General features: G+C 44.9%; 1 protein-coding gene across 3 annotated transcripts in view; it reads right to left on the reverse strand.

The window, feature by feature from the left end:
• Window positions 1-17241, reverse strand: part of COL2A1 (collagen type II alpha 1 chain) — a 96160-nt gene that overhangs the window by 43421 nt on the left and 35498 nt on the right. For all 3 annotated transcript variants that reach the window (XM_053373002.1, XM_053372994.1, XM_053372987.1), the window contains 6 exons: window positions 15771-15815; window positions 15239-15292; window positions 11393-11491; window positions 7120-7164; window positions 6805-6903; window positions 3414-3467 (listed from right to left, as the gene is read on the reverse strand). In XM_053373002.1, coding sequence (XP_053228977.1) covers window positions 3414-3467; window positions 6805-6903; window positions 7120-7164; window positions 11393-11491; window positions 15239-15292; window positions 15771-15815 — 396 coding nt within the window. The remainder of the gene's footprint in view (window positions 1-3413; window positions 3468-6804; window positions 6904-7119; window positions 7165-11392; window positions 11492-15238; window positions 15293-15770; window positions 15816-17241) is intronic.

Here is a 17241-nt window from a genome sequence, read left to right on the forward strand (position 1 = left end):
CCAGGAAGTCACCTCAGAGTCTGATGAGAGAACAATGCAAATAGCCATGGCAACAGAAAGGTAATTTTGGGCAAGTGGCTTGCAAGGCAGGAAACAGAAGTCACTATCCTTTTTTCCTTGCTGCAAACTATTTATTGATTTGCTGCATTTATATCCCAGCTTTATTCCAAGGACCTCAGGGCAGTCTGCTCCATTTTATCCTCATACAACAACCCTGTGAGGTGGGCTACGATGAGAGATCCGAAGTTTCCTGGCTGTGGATTTGAACCCAGGTCTCCTCAGTCCTACCCTGACAACTCTAACCACTACCCCAACACTGCCTCTCTTCCAGTGCCCAATAAACTGGGACCATTAATGGCAATTCCATTAAATTTTATCCTGACAAAGTTTCAGCCCAAGAAGGGATTAGATTTCAACCTTGAGGTGCTGCTGAGTGTAAAAGTATTATCAACTGAATTATTTTAGGCCAAGATATACATTAAATTATCTACTTGCAAATAATCCAGTATCTATTGATGCTTTTGAATTACGGTGCTGGAGGAGACTCTTGAGAGTCCCATGGACTGCAAGAAGATCAAACCTATCCATTCTGAAGGAAATCAGCCCTGAGTGCTCACTGGAAGGACAGATCCTGAAGCTGAGACTCCAGTACTTTGGCCACCTCATGAGAAGAGAAGACTCCCTGGAGAAGACCCTGATGTTGGGAAAGATGGAGGGCACAAGGAGAAGGGGGCGACAGAGAACGAGATGGTTGGATAGTGTTTTCGAGGTTACCAGCATGAGTTTGACCAAACTGCGGGAGGCAGTGGAAGACAGGAGTGCCTGGCGTGCTCTGGTCCAGGGGTCACGAAGAGTCGGACATGACTAAACGACTAAACAACAACAACATCTATGGAGGGCTGATATTCCCAAGACTACTGAGATTGTTTCAGAATATTTTGCCAAGATTTTTAAAGTCAAATTTCAAACTAATTTTACTTAATGGTGGCTATTGTGTCTTTTAGACATTTTATGTATTTAATATGTCTGGATTACCAATGGTTTATGGATGGTTCCTTGGTATGTTAATTTATTGTCTACATTATGCCAATAAAGGCTGAATAAATATACATGATTCTGCACAGCCAACTTCCTGTTGGATGAACGTTCTCACATCTATGGAAGCTGATGAGCCAGAGAACCACTTGGTATGTGTACACTGGCACAGCTTCACTAAACCCAGCAGGCCTTCTGCTGAAGCACACACACTACTGTAAGGGACTCTTTGAAGGCCTCTGATGCCAACCTGCTGAGCATTATCTCCTCATTTTCAGAATGGAAAATGAAGCAGTGTTCAGCACAGAACGACATCAGTGCCAAGCATTAAAGAGTGGGGACCCAGATGCAACAGGGCAGTCATTGTTTGCCAAGCCCCAGGCCACCCATAGGACATAATTTTCAGCCAAAGGGACTGGCAGGGGAGGTGGCCAAGCCTTATTCCTTCCCAGAAAGCAAGCAGGGGAGATGGGAACAGAGATCCTTTATTATACCAGATAGGCTATAAAGAAGGCTGATCGCCGAAGAATTGATGCTTTTGAATTACGGTGCTGGAGGAGACTCTTGAGAGTCCCGTGGACTGCAAGAAGATCAAACCTATCCATTCTGAAGGAAATCAGCCCTGAGTGCTCACTGGAAGGACAGATCCTGAAGCTGAGGCTCCAGTACTTTGGCCACCTCAAGAGAAGAGAAGACTCCCTGGAAAAGACCCTGATGTTGGGAAAGATGGAGGGCACAAGGAGAAGGGGACGACAGAGGACGAGATGGTTGGACAGTGTTCTCAAAGCTACCAGCATGAGTTTGACCAAACTGCAGGAGGCAGTGGAAGACAGAAGTGCCTGGCGTGCTCTGGTCCATGGGGTCACGAAGAGTCGGACACGATTAAACGACTAAACAACAACAAAGGCTATAAACTAGTGTTTACCAAACCTAGGTCTCCAGCTGTTTTCGGACTGCAATTTCCATCATCCCTGACCGCTGCTCTTGCTACCTAGGGGTGATGGGAGTTGTAGTCTGAAAACAGCTAGAGACCCAGGTTTGGGGAAGCACTGCACAAATGGGGAAGCATTTGCCCATATGAAGCGTCAGACCATTGATCTACCTAGTCAAGTTTACTCTTTGAGTAAACTGCAAGGACTCAAGCCAAGTTCTTTCTCAGCCCTGCTACCCAAGACCTTTTTAAATGGATATGTGGGGACTGAGCCTGGGACCATCTGAACGCAACACATTTGTTTCACCATTCTGCCAAGCCCTCGCCAAAGGCACAAGCTCCTGGTAGCACCTGATTAAATCAGCATGCCGTTTCAAAGTGACATGATACAGTTGTGTGTCGTCGTCATCCCCACCCCCCAGATGACCTCTGCAGCAGTAAAACAGTTAACAATGAACTGGCCCTAATGAATTTCCAATCTACATGTAGGTAGCTTGTGGCTATGTGTCCTCTGCTGGTGTCCTGTCCCATGTTTGGCTCTGCCAGACAGCCACATATAAGCATTTCATTTGCACAGAGAATAGCATGGAAAATCCACGAGTAGAACTGAACTGTAGTCATTTTCAGATTTTTATATTGGATTTTGATAGAATAAGGCACCCATACGTGGAAGTACAAAGCCCAGAAGGAGGAAAGGTGGGCGTTAACCTTCTCCCTTGCCATGTGTAGTCTGGGGGCAAAGGAATTCTAATTTCTGAACCGTGTAGCTGGAGAGGATTATGACGCAGCAGAATTCCCCCTCCGCCAGAAGCCCCGGGTGCACATACCATGACGTGGGCTACTGACAGGCTACCACAGTGTTCATGCTGGTAGTAGCTGGCAGATGGCCCTGAAACTCGTATCAGATTGCTCAGTGCATCCACCCTAATGCCCAGAGCAGGGGTAGCCAGAAGGTGTTATTGTTTTTTTGGGGGTGTTATTGGATTATTGTTTTTATTTTGATTTTATATATTATGATCTTTTCTGTGAACTGGCCTGAGACCTCCAGTTATAAGGCAGTATATAAATTCAATAAATAAATAAATAAAATAAATAGCCACACCCACAACTGCTATATGGCCCTTGGAGGGGTGGCTGAGAGTCAATGTGGCCCCCGGATTGAAAAAGGTTAGCCACTCCTAGTGTAGAGGATAAGCAGGGAGCAACTGATACCGTATTTACTCGAATCTAATGCTCACCTTTTTTGGCCAAACTACATTGCAAAAATTAAGGTGCCCAATAGATTTGATGGCACATTTACATTTGCCAGCAAATACTTTTTTTTATTTCAAAGTTCTGAAAATTGAGGTGCACATTAGATTCGATGGCGCATTAGACTCGAGTAAATATGGCACATTCAAAGAAGAGACAGCATGTCAGGCATAAAGGCACGTCAGCAAATACTTACAGGTTCACCCTTGGGACCTTGTTCACCTTTGAAGCCTGCAATCCCAGGTTCTCCCTACACAGAAAGAAAAGGAAACATATTAAGAGTAGTCAAGCTCCTATTATCACGTCAAGCTAGTTGCTGATCTGGTCAGCAGAACTTCCAACTCAGCATCCTCCATGTTGAAACATCCAAAGGGTGCGTTCCTTTGAATAGAAGGGCAGAGACCCAACACCAGGCTGGACAAGTGGCAGAAGGACTAGGATGATCCGGAGGATGGGAAGGGAAACACTGATGAGTGAAAATTGGGAGGCGTGGGAAAGAGAAGATTCTAAATGGAAAGAACCACCAGTTTAGCTTTCAAAGCCTCCTAACAGCATGAGCTACAGCTGGTGGTTTCTCTTGTTGTACTCCAGCTCACTTCTGTTTCACAACCATGTGTCTAATTCTTCAAACATGCACCACAAAAATCCAGAATTGACCTCATCCCCTAGCAGGTGTGGATATCCTCACTATCAGACAGATTTTCTGAACTTGGGTAAACAGAGCTGTACACAGAATTCCCAATGTGACCGTATCCGATTCAACTTTTGACCCCTTTGCTAATAATCCCTAATTTGTCTTTTTTCACTGGCACATCACATTGTCAATATTTGCAGTGAGCTATTCATCATGACCTCAAGATACCCTGCCTGGGAAGTCACTGAAAGGTCAGATCCCATCAGCGCAAGAAAATCTCTCCTCTTATCTCATGACTGCATACTTGTAGACACTGCCAAAGAGCTGCAAGGGGTAAGATTTCCCTTTGTAGAAGCCATGATTATTCTCTCTCATGTTTATAATTCTCTTTTTAAATAAAGCTTTCCACTAATTTTCCAAGTTAGGTTAATGAGCCTCTAATTTCTTAGATTGTGCATGAAAACTGGTGTTCTGATAAATATTTTCCAGTTTTTATGGCAAAGAAGCTGATTTTAGTGACAAGATTCATGTTTTTGCTGGAAGCCAAGCAATCGTCACATTCGAGAACTCTTTAAGAATACCTGGGCATCTGCCACCCAAAACCCAATGACTTGTGTGATTTTAGATGTCAAGGCACCTCTTTGTCACCAGTATATGAATACTCAGCATGTTTTCTCAGAGGTTAAGTCCCTCCAAGTTCAGCTGGCAGTCTGCTCCTGTATATGTGTCTAGCACAGAAGCATTTGTCCTTCAGATGCCCCCAACCCCAAGGTGGTTCAGATGTAGGTCTCTTTCTAACATCCTCCACAGTGAAGACCAATGCAAAGCATTCATTTAGCTTCTATGCAATCTCCTTATGTTATTTTAGTACAGTTGTACCTTGGTTTTTTAACACCTTGTGACTCAAACGTTTTGGCTCTGATTTGCGAAAGTTCTTTGGAACCCGAACGTCTGACGCAGCTTCCACGGCTTCTGATTGAGTGCAGCAAGCTCCTGCAGCCAATCAGAAGCCGTGCCTTGGTTTTTGAACGTTTTCGGCATCCGAACAGACTTCTGGAATGGATTCCATTCGAAAACCAAGGTACAACCGTAATGCTGTTGTCACACCTTTTTCTCAACACGGACAGTCCATCACTGGGGCTGCTTTGTTCCAACTGTTACGGAAATTACCGGGGGGGGGCACATTTTAAAGTTAAATAATAATAATAATAATAAATTTTATTTATATCCCGCCCTCCCCAGCCGAAGCCAAGCTCAGGGCGGCTAACAACAATAAAACAGTACAAATATTACAAATATTATGCCTGAATGTATCCTTTCAGCTTGACAGCTCAGGGAAGTTACCTAGCTTAAAAAATAATATAAAATCATCTCCTTTCCCAGTTTCCTCCATTCCAAAGCTATTTTCCCCTTGAAAAAGGACTCCAGGAAGGAAGCCAAATCTCATCACCTGACTCGCCTCAGGCTCCAGACATGCAAAGGAACTTCTATTGTACTTTTGGGTGGTGGGTACTTAAGACGTATTTGTCTATGTTAATCTTATACCTGAGTCTTGCCCTGCCATGTCTGCTTATGCTAATCTTGTACCAAGGACTTGTCTGGATATGTTTGCCCTCCCCTTTTGTGACATGTCAGTGACGTTGCAATGATGTAGCAATGATGCTGTACGAACTGTATTCTGGGATATGGTGGGAAAGTTTTAAAAGTCTTTGTCACCCCATCCTCGGGGTTCAAATTTGCTCTTTGAACCTATTGTGCAATAAACTTTGGTCTACAGCTATTTGCTCTGGTTGGTGGCTGGACTCCTTCCTTTATTCTGCAGGGACCCGCGGGCTCTGCCCGACGAGCTGGGTGACTGAGCAGCCTATGACCTAGATTTTTCCGTAACACATCTCAGCTGAGGCTCCCCCACAAACTCTTCCATAATATACTCTCTATCTAGAAGCTGCCTGCTTTTTGTTGCTCAGCACAGAGTAAAAGGTGCCTCTGCTTCTTTGCATATCACAGAGGTTCAAGGACTCTCCCTTTGTGCTGGGCACAGAGAACTAAGGGGAACTAAGGATGCAGTTAGACAGATACACCAAAATAACTTCTCACCACATCCAACATAGGAAGCTGCCTTATACCAAGTCAGACTGTTGCTCCATCTAGTTCAGTATTGTCTACACTGACTGGTAGCAGTTATCCAGGGTTTAAGGCAGGGAAAATTCCCAGCTCTATCTGAACTTCTGCATGCAAAGCAGGTACTCTACAACTGAACTATGTCCTTTAACCCAAGTGTTTCTGAAGCCCCATATGTACTGAAATATTGACCTCTCCACACGGCGAAAAAATCAGGGGACTGGCAGGGTTAGGGCTGATCATCGATAATGACTGGCTACAAAAGCCAGTCAAAATTTGTGGGTTCCTAGCTACTTTCACCTCTTATTATCCACTTTCCCAAAGCTTAGTTAAAATGTGAATATCAGCATTGGGGAGAGGTTGTTAGTTTCCGTTTTGCCACTGAGCAGCTGCGTGGAGTCACAGGACTCTGTTTACATTCCAGAGACAGTCCAGGCTTTTGCAAGTCTCACGGGAGACTAGAGACGGATGTAACGTTACTGGTTTCCTATTTCCTTTGTTCAGTTGCTCTCTGCTTTCATAGAGAGAGGATGTGTCTTTGCTCTCTACGTAGTTAGGATAATAAAACTCTTTGCAATGTAGCCCAAACCTCTCGTCTCTTTCCTGTGCTGGAAACTCTACTGAATGGAACATGCCTTGGAGCCTTATCAAAGGCTCAGGTTGTTAAACACGTCAGGAGGCGATTCCGAAGGACTCGGGGGAAGAAAATGAGCTTTATCAGCTTGGCCGAGCGGAGACCCCGACAGAGGTTATGCCTAGTAACTTTGAGCACAGGATCATTAGTCTGGAGAGTCAGACACCTTGAAGTTTTGGATTGGTTTGGGTTTCTTACCGCCTGGCCTTTGGGACCCAAAGGCCCAGTTGCACCTTGAGGCCCAGGTGGTCCACGTGGGCCAGGAAATCCCGGAGCGCCAGCAATGCCAGGAGCACCCTATGGACAGAATCAAGAAAGCAATTAAGGACAGGAGGGGAAAGTGCAGGCGGTCTGAGAAACAGCACATTACTCGGCAAACTATTGTACGGGTTCTTGGTCGATACTGTTCATGTGATGGGCAGAGGTTATTGAACATTCACTAGATCTTCTGCAGACAACATCAGTTCTACCTTTCAAATGCATCTCCACACACCCAAGTAATGTGGCACTCACCGCTGATCCTTTGGCACCAGGGATCCCATCAGTTCCAGGGTTGCCCTAAAAACAAAAATAAGGCATTGATCAAACCTCTTTCCAATAAATGGTTGCCTTGGTCCCTACCATGTTTCCTTCCCAGAGGGCTACCCAATATATTAGAGTTTGGATTTGGATTTGATATCCCGCTTTATCACTACCTGAAGAAGTCTCAAAGCGGCTAACCATCTCCTTTCCCTTCCTCTCCCACAACAAACACTCTGTGAGGTGAGTGGGGCTGAGAGACTTCAGAGAAGCGTGACTGGCCCAAGGTCACCCAGCAGCTGCATGTGGAGGAGCGGAGACGCGAACCCGGTTCACCAGATTACGAGTCCACTGCTCTTAACCACTACACCACACTGGCTCTATATTAATGGACAGATTATTAAAGCATGGGTCTTGGGGCAAATGGTGTGTTTTTTTCAGAAAAGGGGTAAAAGTATGAAGAATGGTGAGCCTGGAAAAAAGCACATCCATATTCTTCAAAGGGAAAGTTAGTAGGTCACCAAACATTTAGTAGTCTTCCTGCATTATGTTTAAACAAACGTATTGCACTTCCCTCATCCTGCCCACTATCAGAGCCATTTTCTTTCATCTTTAAAAAAAATATAGAACACGTTTTGCATATATCTACCAACTTTACTATAGACACTTTTCTAATTTTCTTGTTGAAGAAAGGGGTTGTTGTTGTTTATTACCTTGCACAGCCCCAGCAATTTCACAACCACGTGTCAAAATTCTCTGCTTTGTTCAATAATAATAATAATAATAATAATAATAATAATAATAATAATAATAATAATAATAATTTATTTGTACCCCGCCCACTCCAGCCAGAGCCAGGCCCAGGGCAGCTAACATCATAAAACACAGTATACAAAGAAGATAAGAACAGAAAAATAGGCAATCAATTAATTAAAATACATCATAAAACTAAAAGATCTACAAAGCAAAATTCTTGATGTGCAAATGCTAGTGCCACGATCCATGCACAAATTTAGCTTTAAAGTGGGGGGGAAAGCAAGACCCAGATCCACATCCTTGAGAGAAGGAAGCATATTTGAACTACAAACATACAAGGAGAAATTGAGGGCAACCAGGCCCAAAATGGGAGTGGGGCACAACGGCGTGGTTCTGGTCTAGACAGATATCATTTAGAAATCTAGACAGATATGATTTAGAAGCATGAATGAGGACAGTGTCACTGTAGCAGCTGGCTGGGAATTCCCTCCTAGCAAGTAGAATGAGACAGCCCCCCTTATGCAACGTTTTTAGCACTACAGGCTAGCAAATTGCCAGTCGTTAAGTTTACAAGTGCAGTTTAACTAGGTGGGTGGGAAAAAGAGAGACACCTGCTTCACATGACCTTACTGATGCACAGCTCACTTATTATTTACCTATCCTAGCAGGTGAAAAACACTGATTACCAGGGAAGAACATGTCAAGGTGGAACATGAGACTCAGAGTTGTGGGTTTGAGCCCCACGTTGGGCAAAAGATCCGTGCCTTGCAGGGGGCTGGATGAGATCACCCTTATGGTCCCTTCCAACTCTACAATTCTATTATTCTAAGGTTGTAGCAGCCAAATCAGCAAAGAGCCCTGTAGCGCCGTAAAGAGCCAGCAAATTTAATTATGCTTTCGTGAATTAAAGTCCCCTTCATGAGATGCATGAAGTGCAAACCTGCAACCCAAGATTATATTTAATGCATCTGATGAAAGAAAGAAGAACTATGATAATTTATGCCATAATAACATTGGTTAGTTGTTAAGGCACCAAAAGACTCCTTTTTGCCAATCACCAGCACACTGTCTTTCAATCCATTGGGTATGGTGTTGAGTTAAGTTTGTGTCCATGCACAAGGGCTCAAATGGCAGATTCCTCAGGGTCATCACACCAAATATAGGCAAGGTCAAGATTAATAACCATGCCAAATACCCAACAGAATATGGCCCAGACAAAATGTGACTTTGGCTGTTAAAGGTAAAGGAACCCCTGACCATTTGGTCCAGTCGTGACCGACTCTGGGGTTGCGGCGCTCATCTCGCTTTATTGGCCGAGGGAGCCGGCGTACAGCTTCCGGGTCATGTGGCCAGCATGACTAAGCCACTTCTGGCAAACCAGAGCAGCGCACGGAAACGCCGTTTACCTTTCCGCCGGAGCAGTACCTATTTATCTACTTGCACTTTGACGTGCTTTCAACTAGAGAGAATCCTTTGGGACTCTTTCAACTCTATCATTCTATGAAATATAAGCAACTAGTACTCATGCAGAGAAAGGCTGTGCAAATCCTGACTTGGAGCTGCCATCTGCTGGTGGTTCCTGTATTTACACCTAGTTCACTTCCCATTGCTGGTTAAAACACAAGCAGCTGGGAAATCAAGGAATATTTTTGCATATATCTACTGGGGGAAGAAAAAGAGTAAATAACCACAGAATAATCAAGTTGAACCCTATACCTGATTAGAAATGATTTGTCAGTTAAGGATGATTTCTCCCTCAAGGATAATTTTGCCCTCACACCACAGCTAGAAGTACTTGCTAAACGTAAGGTAAAGGACCTCTGGACAGTTAAGTCCAGTCAAAAATGACTATGGAGTTGCAGCGCTCATCTCGCTTTCAGGCTGGCATTTGTCCACAGACAGCTTTCTGGGTCATGTGGCCAGCATGGCTAAACTGCTTCTGGCATAATGGGACACCGTGACGGAAGCCAGAGAGCATGGAAACGCTGTTTACCTTCCCGCCGCAGCAGTACCTATTTATCTACTTGTACTTCATGCTTTCGACCTGCTAGGTTGGCAGGAGCAGGGACCGAGCAGCGGGCAATCATCCCATCGCGGGGATTCAAACCGCCGACCTTCTGATTGGCAAGCCCAATAGGCTCAGTGGTTTAGACCACAGAGCCACCCGCGTCCCGGCAGAAGTACTTGGATAACACTTTTATTCAGGTGAGGTAAGACCATCCAGCGGGTGCCTTTCTCCACTTGCTAAGTGGAATGTGTCAACCAAGCCAGTCACAAAGAAAAATCCAATCACGGCACTGAAGAGGACTGGATTAGATGCCTCTTAGGGTCCCTTTCAACTCGACCATTCTACGATCATAGAGCTGTATTACCATTATTCTATATACTCTACAGAACAGTGCCCCAACCAAATGGCTAGGCATGTTTTTCCAGGTCAAATTGGTTCCTACACCGTTGAAACAATGTGGTTTTGTCATTTAAAAGCAACAATTATTATAAAGTGCCGCAATGGGTCCCACAATGTGATGCTAACAAGGTTTGTTTTTTTGTGGCTCCCAAGGCTCCTCTAAAAGATTTCCATATTTCAACTCTTCTCTCTCTCTCTCTCTAAATTACTGACTGCTCCCCTAGCCTCCCATTGTGACACTGTAATGCAGCATGAATAACTGGATCTGGCCAGCCCAGCTGTCGATCACCTGATGACATCAGGTGACCCATTTGCACAACATGTGGTGTGCATGGCACTTTGAAGTGACAACCAGCTGACAGTCTGGGCTTTAAAGCACCACCATGCTGTTCGTTGACAGCACAGACCTTCAGTTGAAAGGTTTCGTGTGCTACCTCCCCTTTGCCATTTATAAAAATAACAGTAATACTTCTTTTAAAATCATAACATTTTAAACTGGGCATTCCCCCTGCTCCCCTGCTGTGGTTCTGTGATGTGAAATTGTTGTTATGGCATGCCCCCAGGGCACCCAAATTTGTTTCTGAAAACAAAATTAATGCTTTTGGCCACATCCATGTTTTACACTTTGGCCGTGCCCAGGTTGACCCACAACTTCTGAAGGGCTGACCATGGGTCAATATGGCCCTCAGCTTAAGAAAGGCTAGCCACCTTTGAGTTAGGGGGCCTCAGAAAGAAAAGGTGTGAAAATCTTTTAATGATGCCCTAATAAAGCTCACTGGAAGGACAGATTGTGAAGCTGAGGCTCCAATACTTTGGCCACCTCATGAGAAGAGAAGACTCCGTGGAAAAGACCCTGATGCCGGGAAAGATGGAGGGCACAAGGAGAAGGGGACGACAGAGGATGAGATGGTTGGACAGTGTTCTCAAAGCTACCAGCATGAGTTTGACCAAACTGCGGGAGGCAGTGGAAGACAGGAGTGCCTGGCGTGCTCTGGTCCATGGGGTCACGAAGAGTCGGACACGACTAAACAACAACAATAAAGCTAAACCATCTCCATGCCCCCCTGGAAATTCTGGTTCTCGACGGAAGAAACAGGTACTTACAGGAGCTCCCGCTGGTCCAGGGGAACCGGGGGTTCCGGATTCACCACGAGAGCCTTGGGCGCCCTCAGGGCCACGAGCGCCAGTGGGGCCAGCTTCACCCTGCACAAAGATGAGAAGGAACATTAAGAGGTCAAAGGGAAACATGACAAAGCATCCACTAGGATGCCACAAGAAGTAGACCCGGATGCTTCATAAATTATGGTGACCGTCAAATGCTGGGCTATTGTCCAAGCAGCCTGCCTAACGCTCTCAGTCTTTGAGCTATGTGTCCTTGGGGCCTGACACTTTCTGTTCCACCTTTCTGCATTTCTAGATTTTACACCATTAGGACTCCATATTAATGGGGAGTGGTGCATGCTCTAGTTATCTCTCGCTTGGACTACTGCAATGCGCTCTATGTGGGGCTACCTTTGAAGGTGACCCGGAAACTACAACTAATCCAGAATGCGGCAGCTAGACTGGTGACTGGGAGCGGCCGCCGAGACCACATAACACCAGTCTTGAAAGACCTACACTGGCTCTCAGTATGTTTCCGAGCACAATTCAAAGTGTTGGAGCTGACCTTTAAAGCCCTAAATGGCCTCGGTCCAGTATACCTGAAGGAGTGTCTCCACCCCCATCGTTCAGCCCGGACACTGAGGTCCAGCTCCGAGGGCCTTCTGGCGGTTCCCTCGTTGCGAGAAGCCAAGTTACAGGGAACTAGGCAGAGGGCCTTCTCGGTAGTGGCACCCGCCCTGTGGAACGCCCTCCCGCCAGATGTCAAAGAGAAAAATAACTACCAAACTTTTAGAAGACATCTCAAGGCAGACCTGTTTAGGGAAGCTATTAATGTTTAATAGGTTATTGTATTTTAGTGTTCTGTTGGAAGCCGCCCAGAGTGGCTGGGGAAACCCAGCCAGATGGGTGGGGTATAAATAATAAATTATCATCATCATCATCATCATCATTATTATTATTATGGGGAGCCGGTTTTAAGTGGCCACCACTACATGCTATCTCTTGCTATTGTTACAAGGATGAAGAGTTCACTGAACTGTACACAAGATGGGCAGCTCCTTCCTTTACTTTTCACTCTATTTATTTTTATTTTGTTCAGTATTGATTCCTGCCTTAGGTGCTCTCAGAAGCACCCTCTGTGAAAACAGCTATTCCTTATGGAACACTTGTGCTCTGCTCTTTCTCTTGCTTTGCGCATCTTACTAATGTGCGACCCTCCTCTTCAGAAGGCTCCCCACATCATCTTTTTATGATGAGGACGCTGATTATGATTGAAGGCCCGCTGTCAGATATCCCACAAATGGCCTCATTCCCCCTCTCCCCTACTGCCTCTTCACTGTCTGGTTACCATAGAAACCAGTCCTCAGGGAGATTAGCAACCCAAACCCATTCTCACCAGTAGTAATGGGAATTCCCAAAGGACTCTCTCTACCATCTCCCTCTTGTCCACCTTACCCTAAAAGGCCCCACCATTAAGGAAACCCGATATGCTGACTGGAGATTTTGAAGCGCATACCACTCATGCCACAGACAGAGGAGAAACACAGCAGTCCCCCCCCCCCGCTTGACTTGACCCTTTGGACAAAACCTGAGCTCCTTTCACGAACGTGGCAAAATGCAATTGGAATTTGACTGCCACAATATCTCTTGTCCAGGTGGCATTTTAACCAAGAAGGGCTTCAAACATCATCAAAACAAGCACTGCTAGGTACTAGGCCAAGAGTAGGCAAACTAAGGCCCGGGGGCCAGATGCGGCCCAATCGCCTTCTAAATCCGGCCCGTGGACGGTCCGGGAATCAGCGTGTATTTACATGAGTAGAATGTGTGCTTTTATTTAAAATGCATCTCTGGGTTATTTGTGGGGCCTGCCTGGTGTTTTTACATGAGTAGAATGTGTCCTTTTATTTAAAATGCATCTCTGGGTTATTTGTGGGGCATAGGAATTCGTTCACTTCCCAAAAAAAATATAGTCTGGCCCACCACGTGGTCTGAGGAACGGTGGACCGGCCCACAGCTGAAAAAGGTTGCTGAACCCTGTGCTAGGTGCACTCATTACTTAAATCAGGCGGTGTGGCTTCTTGTAACTTTTGAAGGGGAGCGTGCACAGGCAAAAAAAAAGAACCACAGAAAGAAGAATAAGAACAAATCATACAATAAACACCGCCAGCTGAATGTGGGAGTGACGAGGCATTCAGTTGCCAACGTTTCTTTGATAACATCCAAGACCAGATATATTCTTTGTATGTCCTCAAATCAAAGTCAATCATGGGCAAGAGAGGCCGGGGGGACTTCTCAACATGTTTTTCAGACCACATGTGACTTATTATGGAAGCTTACTAGTTCCACATATTGACTAAGGTAAAGGTAAAGGGACCCCTGACCGTTAAGTCCAGTCGCGGACGACTCTAGGGTTGTGGCGCTCATCTCGCTTTACTGGCCGAGGGAGCCGACATTTGTCCACAGTTTTTCCGGGTCATGTGGCCAGCATGACTAAGCAGCTTCTGGCGAACCAGAGCAGCACACGGAAACACCGTTTACCTTCCCGCTGGAGTGGTACCTATTTATCTACTTGCACTTTGGCGTGCTTTCGAAGTGCTAGGTTGGCAGGAGCTGGGAGCTCACCCCGTCACGGGGATTCGAACTGCCGACCTTCTGATCGGCAAGCCCTAGGCTCAGTGGTTTAGACCACTGCGCCACCCGTGTCCCTGATACATATTGACTACTATTGACTACTCTGTAGTAAATACAGTCCTGTGTAAGGAAAGCAGAGGAACAACAGAAATTCCTTTGCAAGAATAAGTGACTTTTGGACCTACGCTCTCTTAACACATCAGTTTAGGTTGCAAACCTACACATATACACTTGAGTTTGTCCCACTGAACTCAGTGTAGATATGCATATGGTTGCATATGGTTGTGCTTTTCATCATTAATATACCTGAGTCTTTAAGCTGTGCTGAGAATCTTGCTCCCCTCCAACCCAAAGCTCTTCTCTCTCCTAAAGTACTCTGAAATGGCACCCCTGCTCCTAGTTTAAAGCAATATACAAGCATTTTGCCCTCCAGGGAATTAACAAACTTTATAATAGACTCCATCTCAAATGGTTTTACTAATAGCAGAATGGTATTTCTGACAGCCTTGGAAATTACACAGCCCTCTGGGCATGATGCACATATACCCTGTGTGTTTTCCTTGAAATGGGTTTGTTTTGGGGTCACTGGGTTTTCCCTATTTTCACAGCACTAATTAATGGTTCACAAGGGAATGATGGATTAGAAGCCCAAACTGCTTCAGTGTAATTCAGTTTTCTGTCGAGGTGGAAGCAATGCATTCGAAGAACAATTCACACATGCCATTTTTCAAAGGGATCTACAGGCAGTTAATCTGTCAAGATTTAACAAGACGAGCGCAAACAGGAGTGTTGTTTTAGGATTACACTTTCTGCAACATTACTCCTATAACTTGTGCTTCTCTCCACATACTCAGCTTTCATTTTCCTTCACAATTCCCTGTATGTTGATTTCTATCCAGGCCTTTCTCATACCTTCTGAAACTCCTTTTCCTAGTCTCCTTTCCTCTCACACAGATGTTCACAGACATGTATCCACAGGCTGCTTTTTCTTGGGGGCTGTCAATCCTTACTTTGCAGGCAGACAGACCTGACGAAAGGCTTCAGGCCTCTTTCCAAAGCGATAAAAGGAGCAAAATACTCAGTGGGCTCTGGGAGGAGAGCCTTTCACAGTTGCTTAGAAAAAGCGGTGTGTGTGTGTGTGTGTGTGTGTGTGTGTGTGTGTGTGTGAACAAGCCAGCGGCTGCAAACACACACATTGGGCCTTGAAGCGCTACTTACCTTTGCACCTGGTGCACCTGGGAAACCTGGAGCTCCAGCAGGGCCGACAGGTCCCTGAAAAAAAGAGAAAAGGGTTTCAATAAGTTTGAGAAAAGGAGGACAGAGTTATTTTAATTATGTAGCCTCCATAGCTTTCATGACAGCCCTAGAAGTTATGTAATGGCCCCTTATGGCTGAAAGTCTTTTGAAGAACATATACATGCCAGCTGTCTTTTGCCTCCCCACTTTTTTTTTTTTTTTGTAAAGTCTATGTCTTTTTTTACAAAAAAGAAAAAAAGACACAGAATTTAGGGGAGAACAGGAATTCTTTTTAAAAAAATAATAATTTTAGAACTATTTAGTATTTCAGTAATAACATATCCAATTCGTAAGTTTCTATTTTAGCAGAAAAAACCCTAAAAATAAATGCATGTTCAGAAATCTTTTAAAAAGCAATTTATAATCTTTTAAAAAGCAATTTATAATCTTTTAAAAAGCAATTTATAATCTTTTAAAAAGCAATTTATAATCTTTCAAAAAGCAATTTACTTACGGGTGGACCAGCTGGACCAGGGAGACCATCGTTACCACGAGCACCCTGTGGGGACAAAGAGATCATGAGTCAGAAAAGTAAGTGTTATCAAATAGCATTGCAGCTGTGCTCCCAATTATGCCACCAAATGGAATTGGAGCCCTGGGTAAATCTATCGTGTAGAACATATAGAAGCCACTGCATAGGACTGTATCAGGAGACATAAATGCACTAACTATGCTGCTGTGAAAACAACCAAGAGTCTTTGGTCACCTTAAGGACTAATATGTATTATGCAGAGAGCTTTGTGGACTGGACTCCAGATGTATGAAATGGAATCCTCAGGTGGCAGGTTTACACAAACATGAGCATAAAGGGGTGAAATATGTAGGAGTTAAATGGCAATGGAATTAAAAAAGGACATTTTTTGACGATTCAATTAGAGCTTGAACAGAATGTTTTCTGGTGTTAACATGCATATAAACAAACACAAGTTTACATGTGTTTATAATACAGGAAAAACAGAACCGAAAGCATGAAAGCAAATCAAAGCGACAAAATACAAAAATCAAAACATAAATCCAGAAATAAAATACTAGAGTAAAGGGGTACAGGTCCCACTAACCATCAAAGTTGTGGCAAAGAAATATAGGTGCCAATTAAGCACATTTTTTAGAATAGTGCCTGAAGTCACCTCTGGTGAATGAGCATCAGAAAAGGCTTTGTGTTGTGCATAAAAAGGTAAAGGGACCCGTGACCATTAGGTCCAGTCGTGACCGACTCCGGGGTTGCGGCACTCATCTCGCTTTATTGGCCAAGGGAGCTGGCGTACAGCTTCCGGATCATGTGACCAGCATGACTAAGCCGCTTCTGGCAAACCAGAGCAGCGCACGGAAACGCCGTTTACCTTCCCGCCAGAGCGGTACCTATTTATCTATTTGCACTTTGACGTGCTTTCAAATTGCTAGGTTGGCAGAAGCAGGGACCGAGCAATGGGAGCTCACCCCGTTGCGGGGATTCAAATTGCCAACCTTCTGATCGGCAATCCTAGGCTCTGTGGTTTAACCAACAGCGCCACCCGTGTCCCTCCAGCTAAAGTTACTACCTCCCCAATTCACCAAGAATTTCTGCAGTGTTTCATTGCAAGCATCAACCTGGTGGGTTTATTCCCACCTCCATGGTCTGCGGCTGCATTTCCCCCCACTGCCCCTTAGTTTAATGCAGAACAAAGTCAAGTTCCAGCAATCTAGAGTAGGTGGAGAAGGAGGTGAAGGATAGCAAGACAAACCTACCTGCCACCCCCTGTCCTGTTCATAAGACAGAGAACCAATGAGGGCAATGGAGGATGAGTTTGCTGCCATGACATTTGCAACCCTGCGCTCACTTGCGGGGAAGGGCAGAATACAAACGTAATAAACAAATAAAGAACTGTGTGCATGTGATGAAGTTTTAGGCCTTTTTTCTATGACAGAGCTTTCTTAGTGGAGATACG

This window comes from Podarcis raffonei, chromosome 2, assembly GCF_027172205.1.
Source record: "Podarcis raffonei isolate rPodRaf1 chromosome 2, rPodRaf1.pri, whole genome shotgun sequence".
NCBI lineage: Eukaryota > Metazoa > Chordata > Lepidosauria > Squamata > Lacertidae > Podarcis > Podarcis raffonei.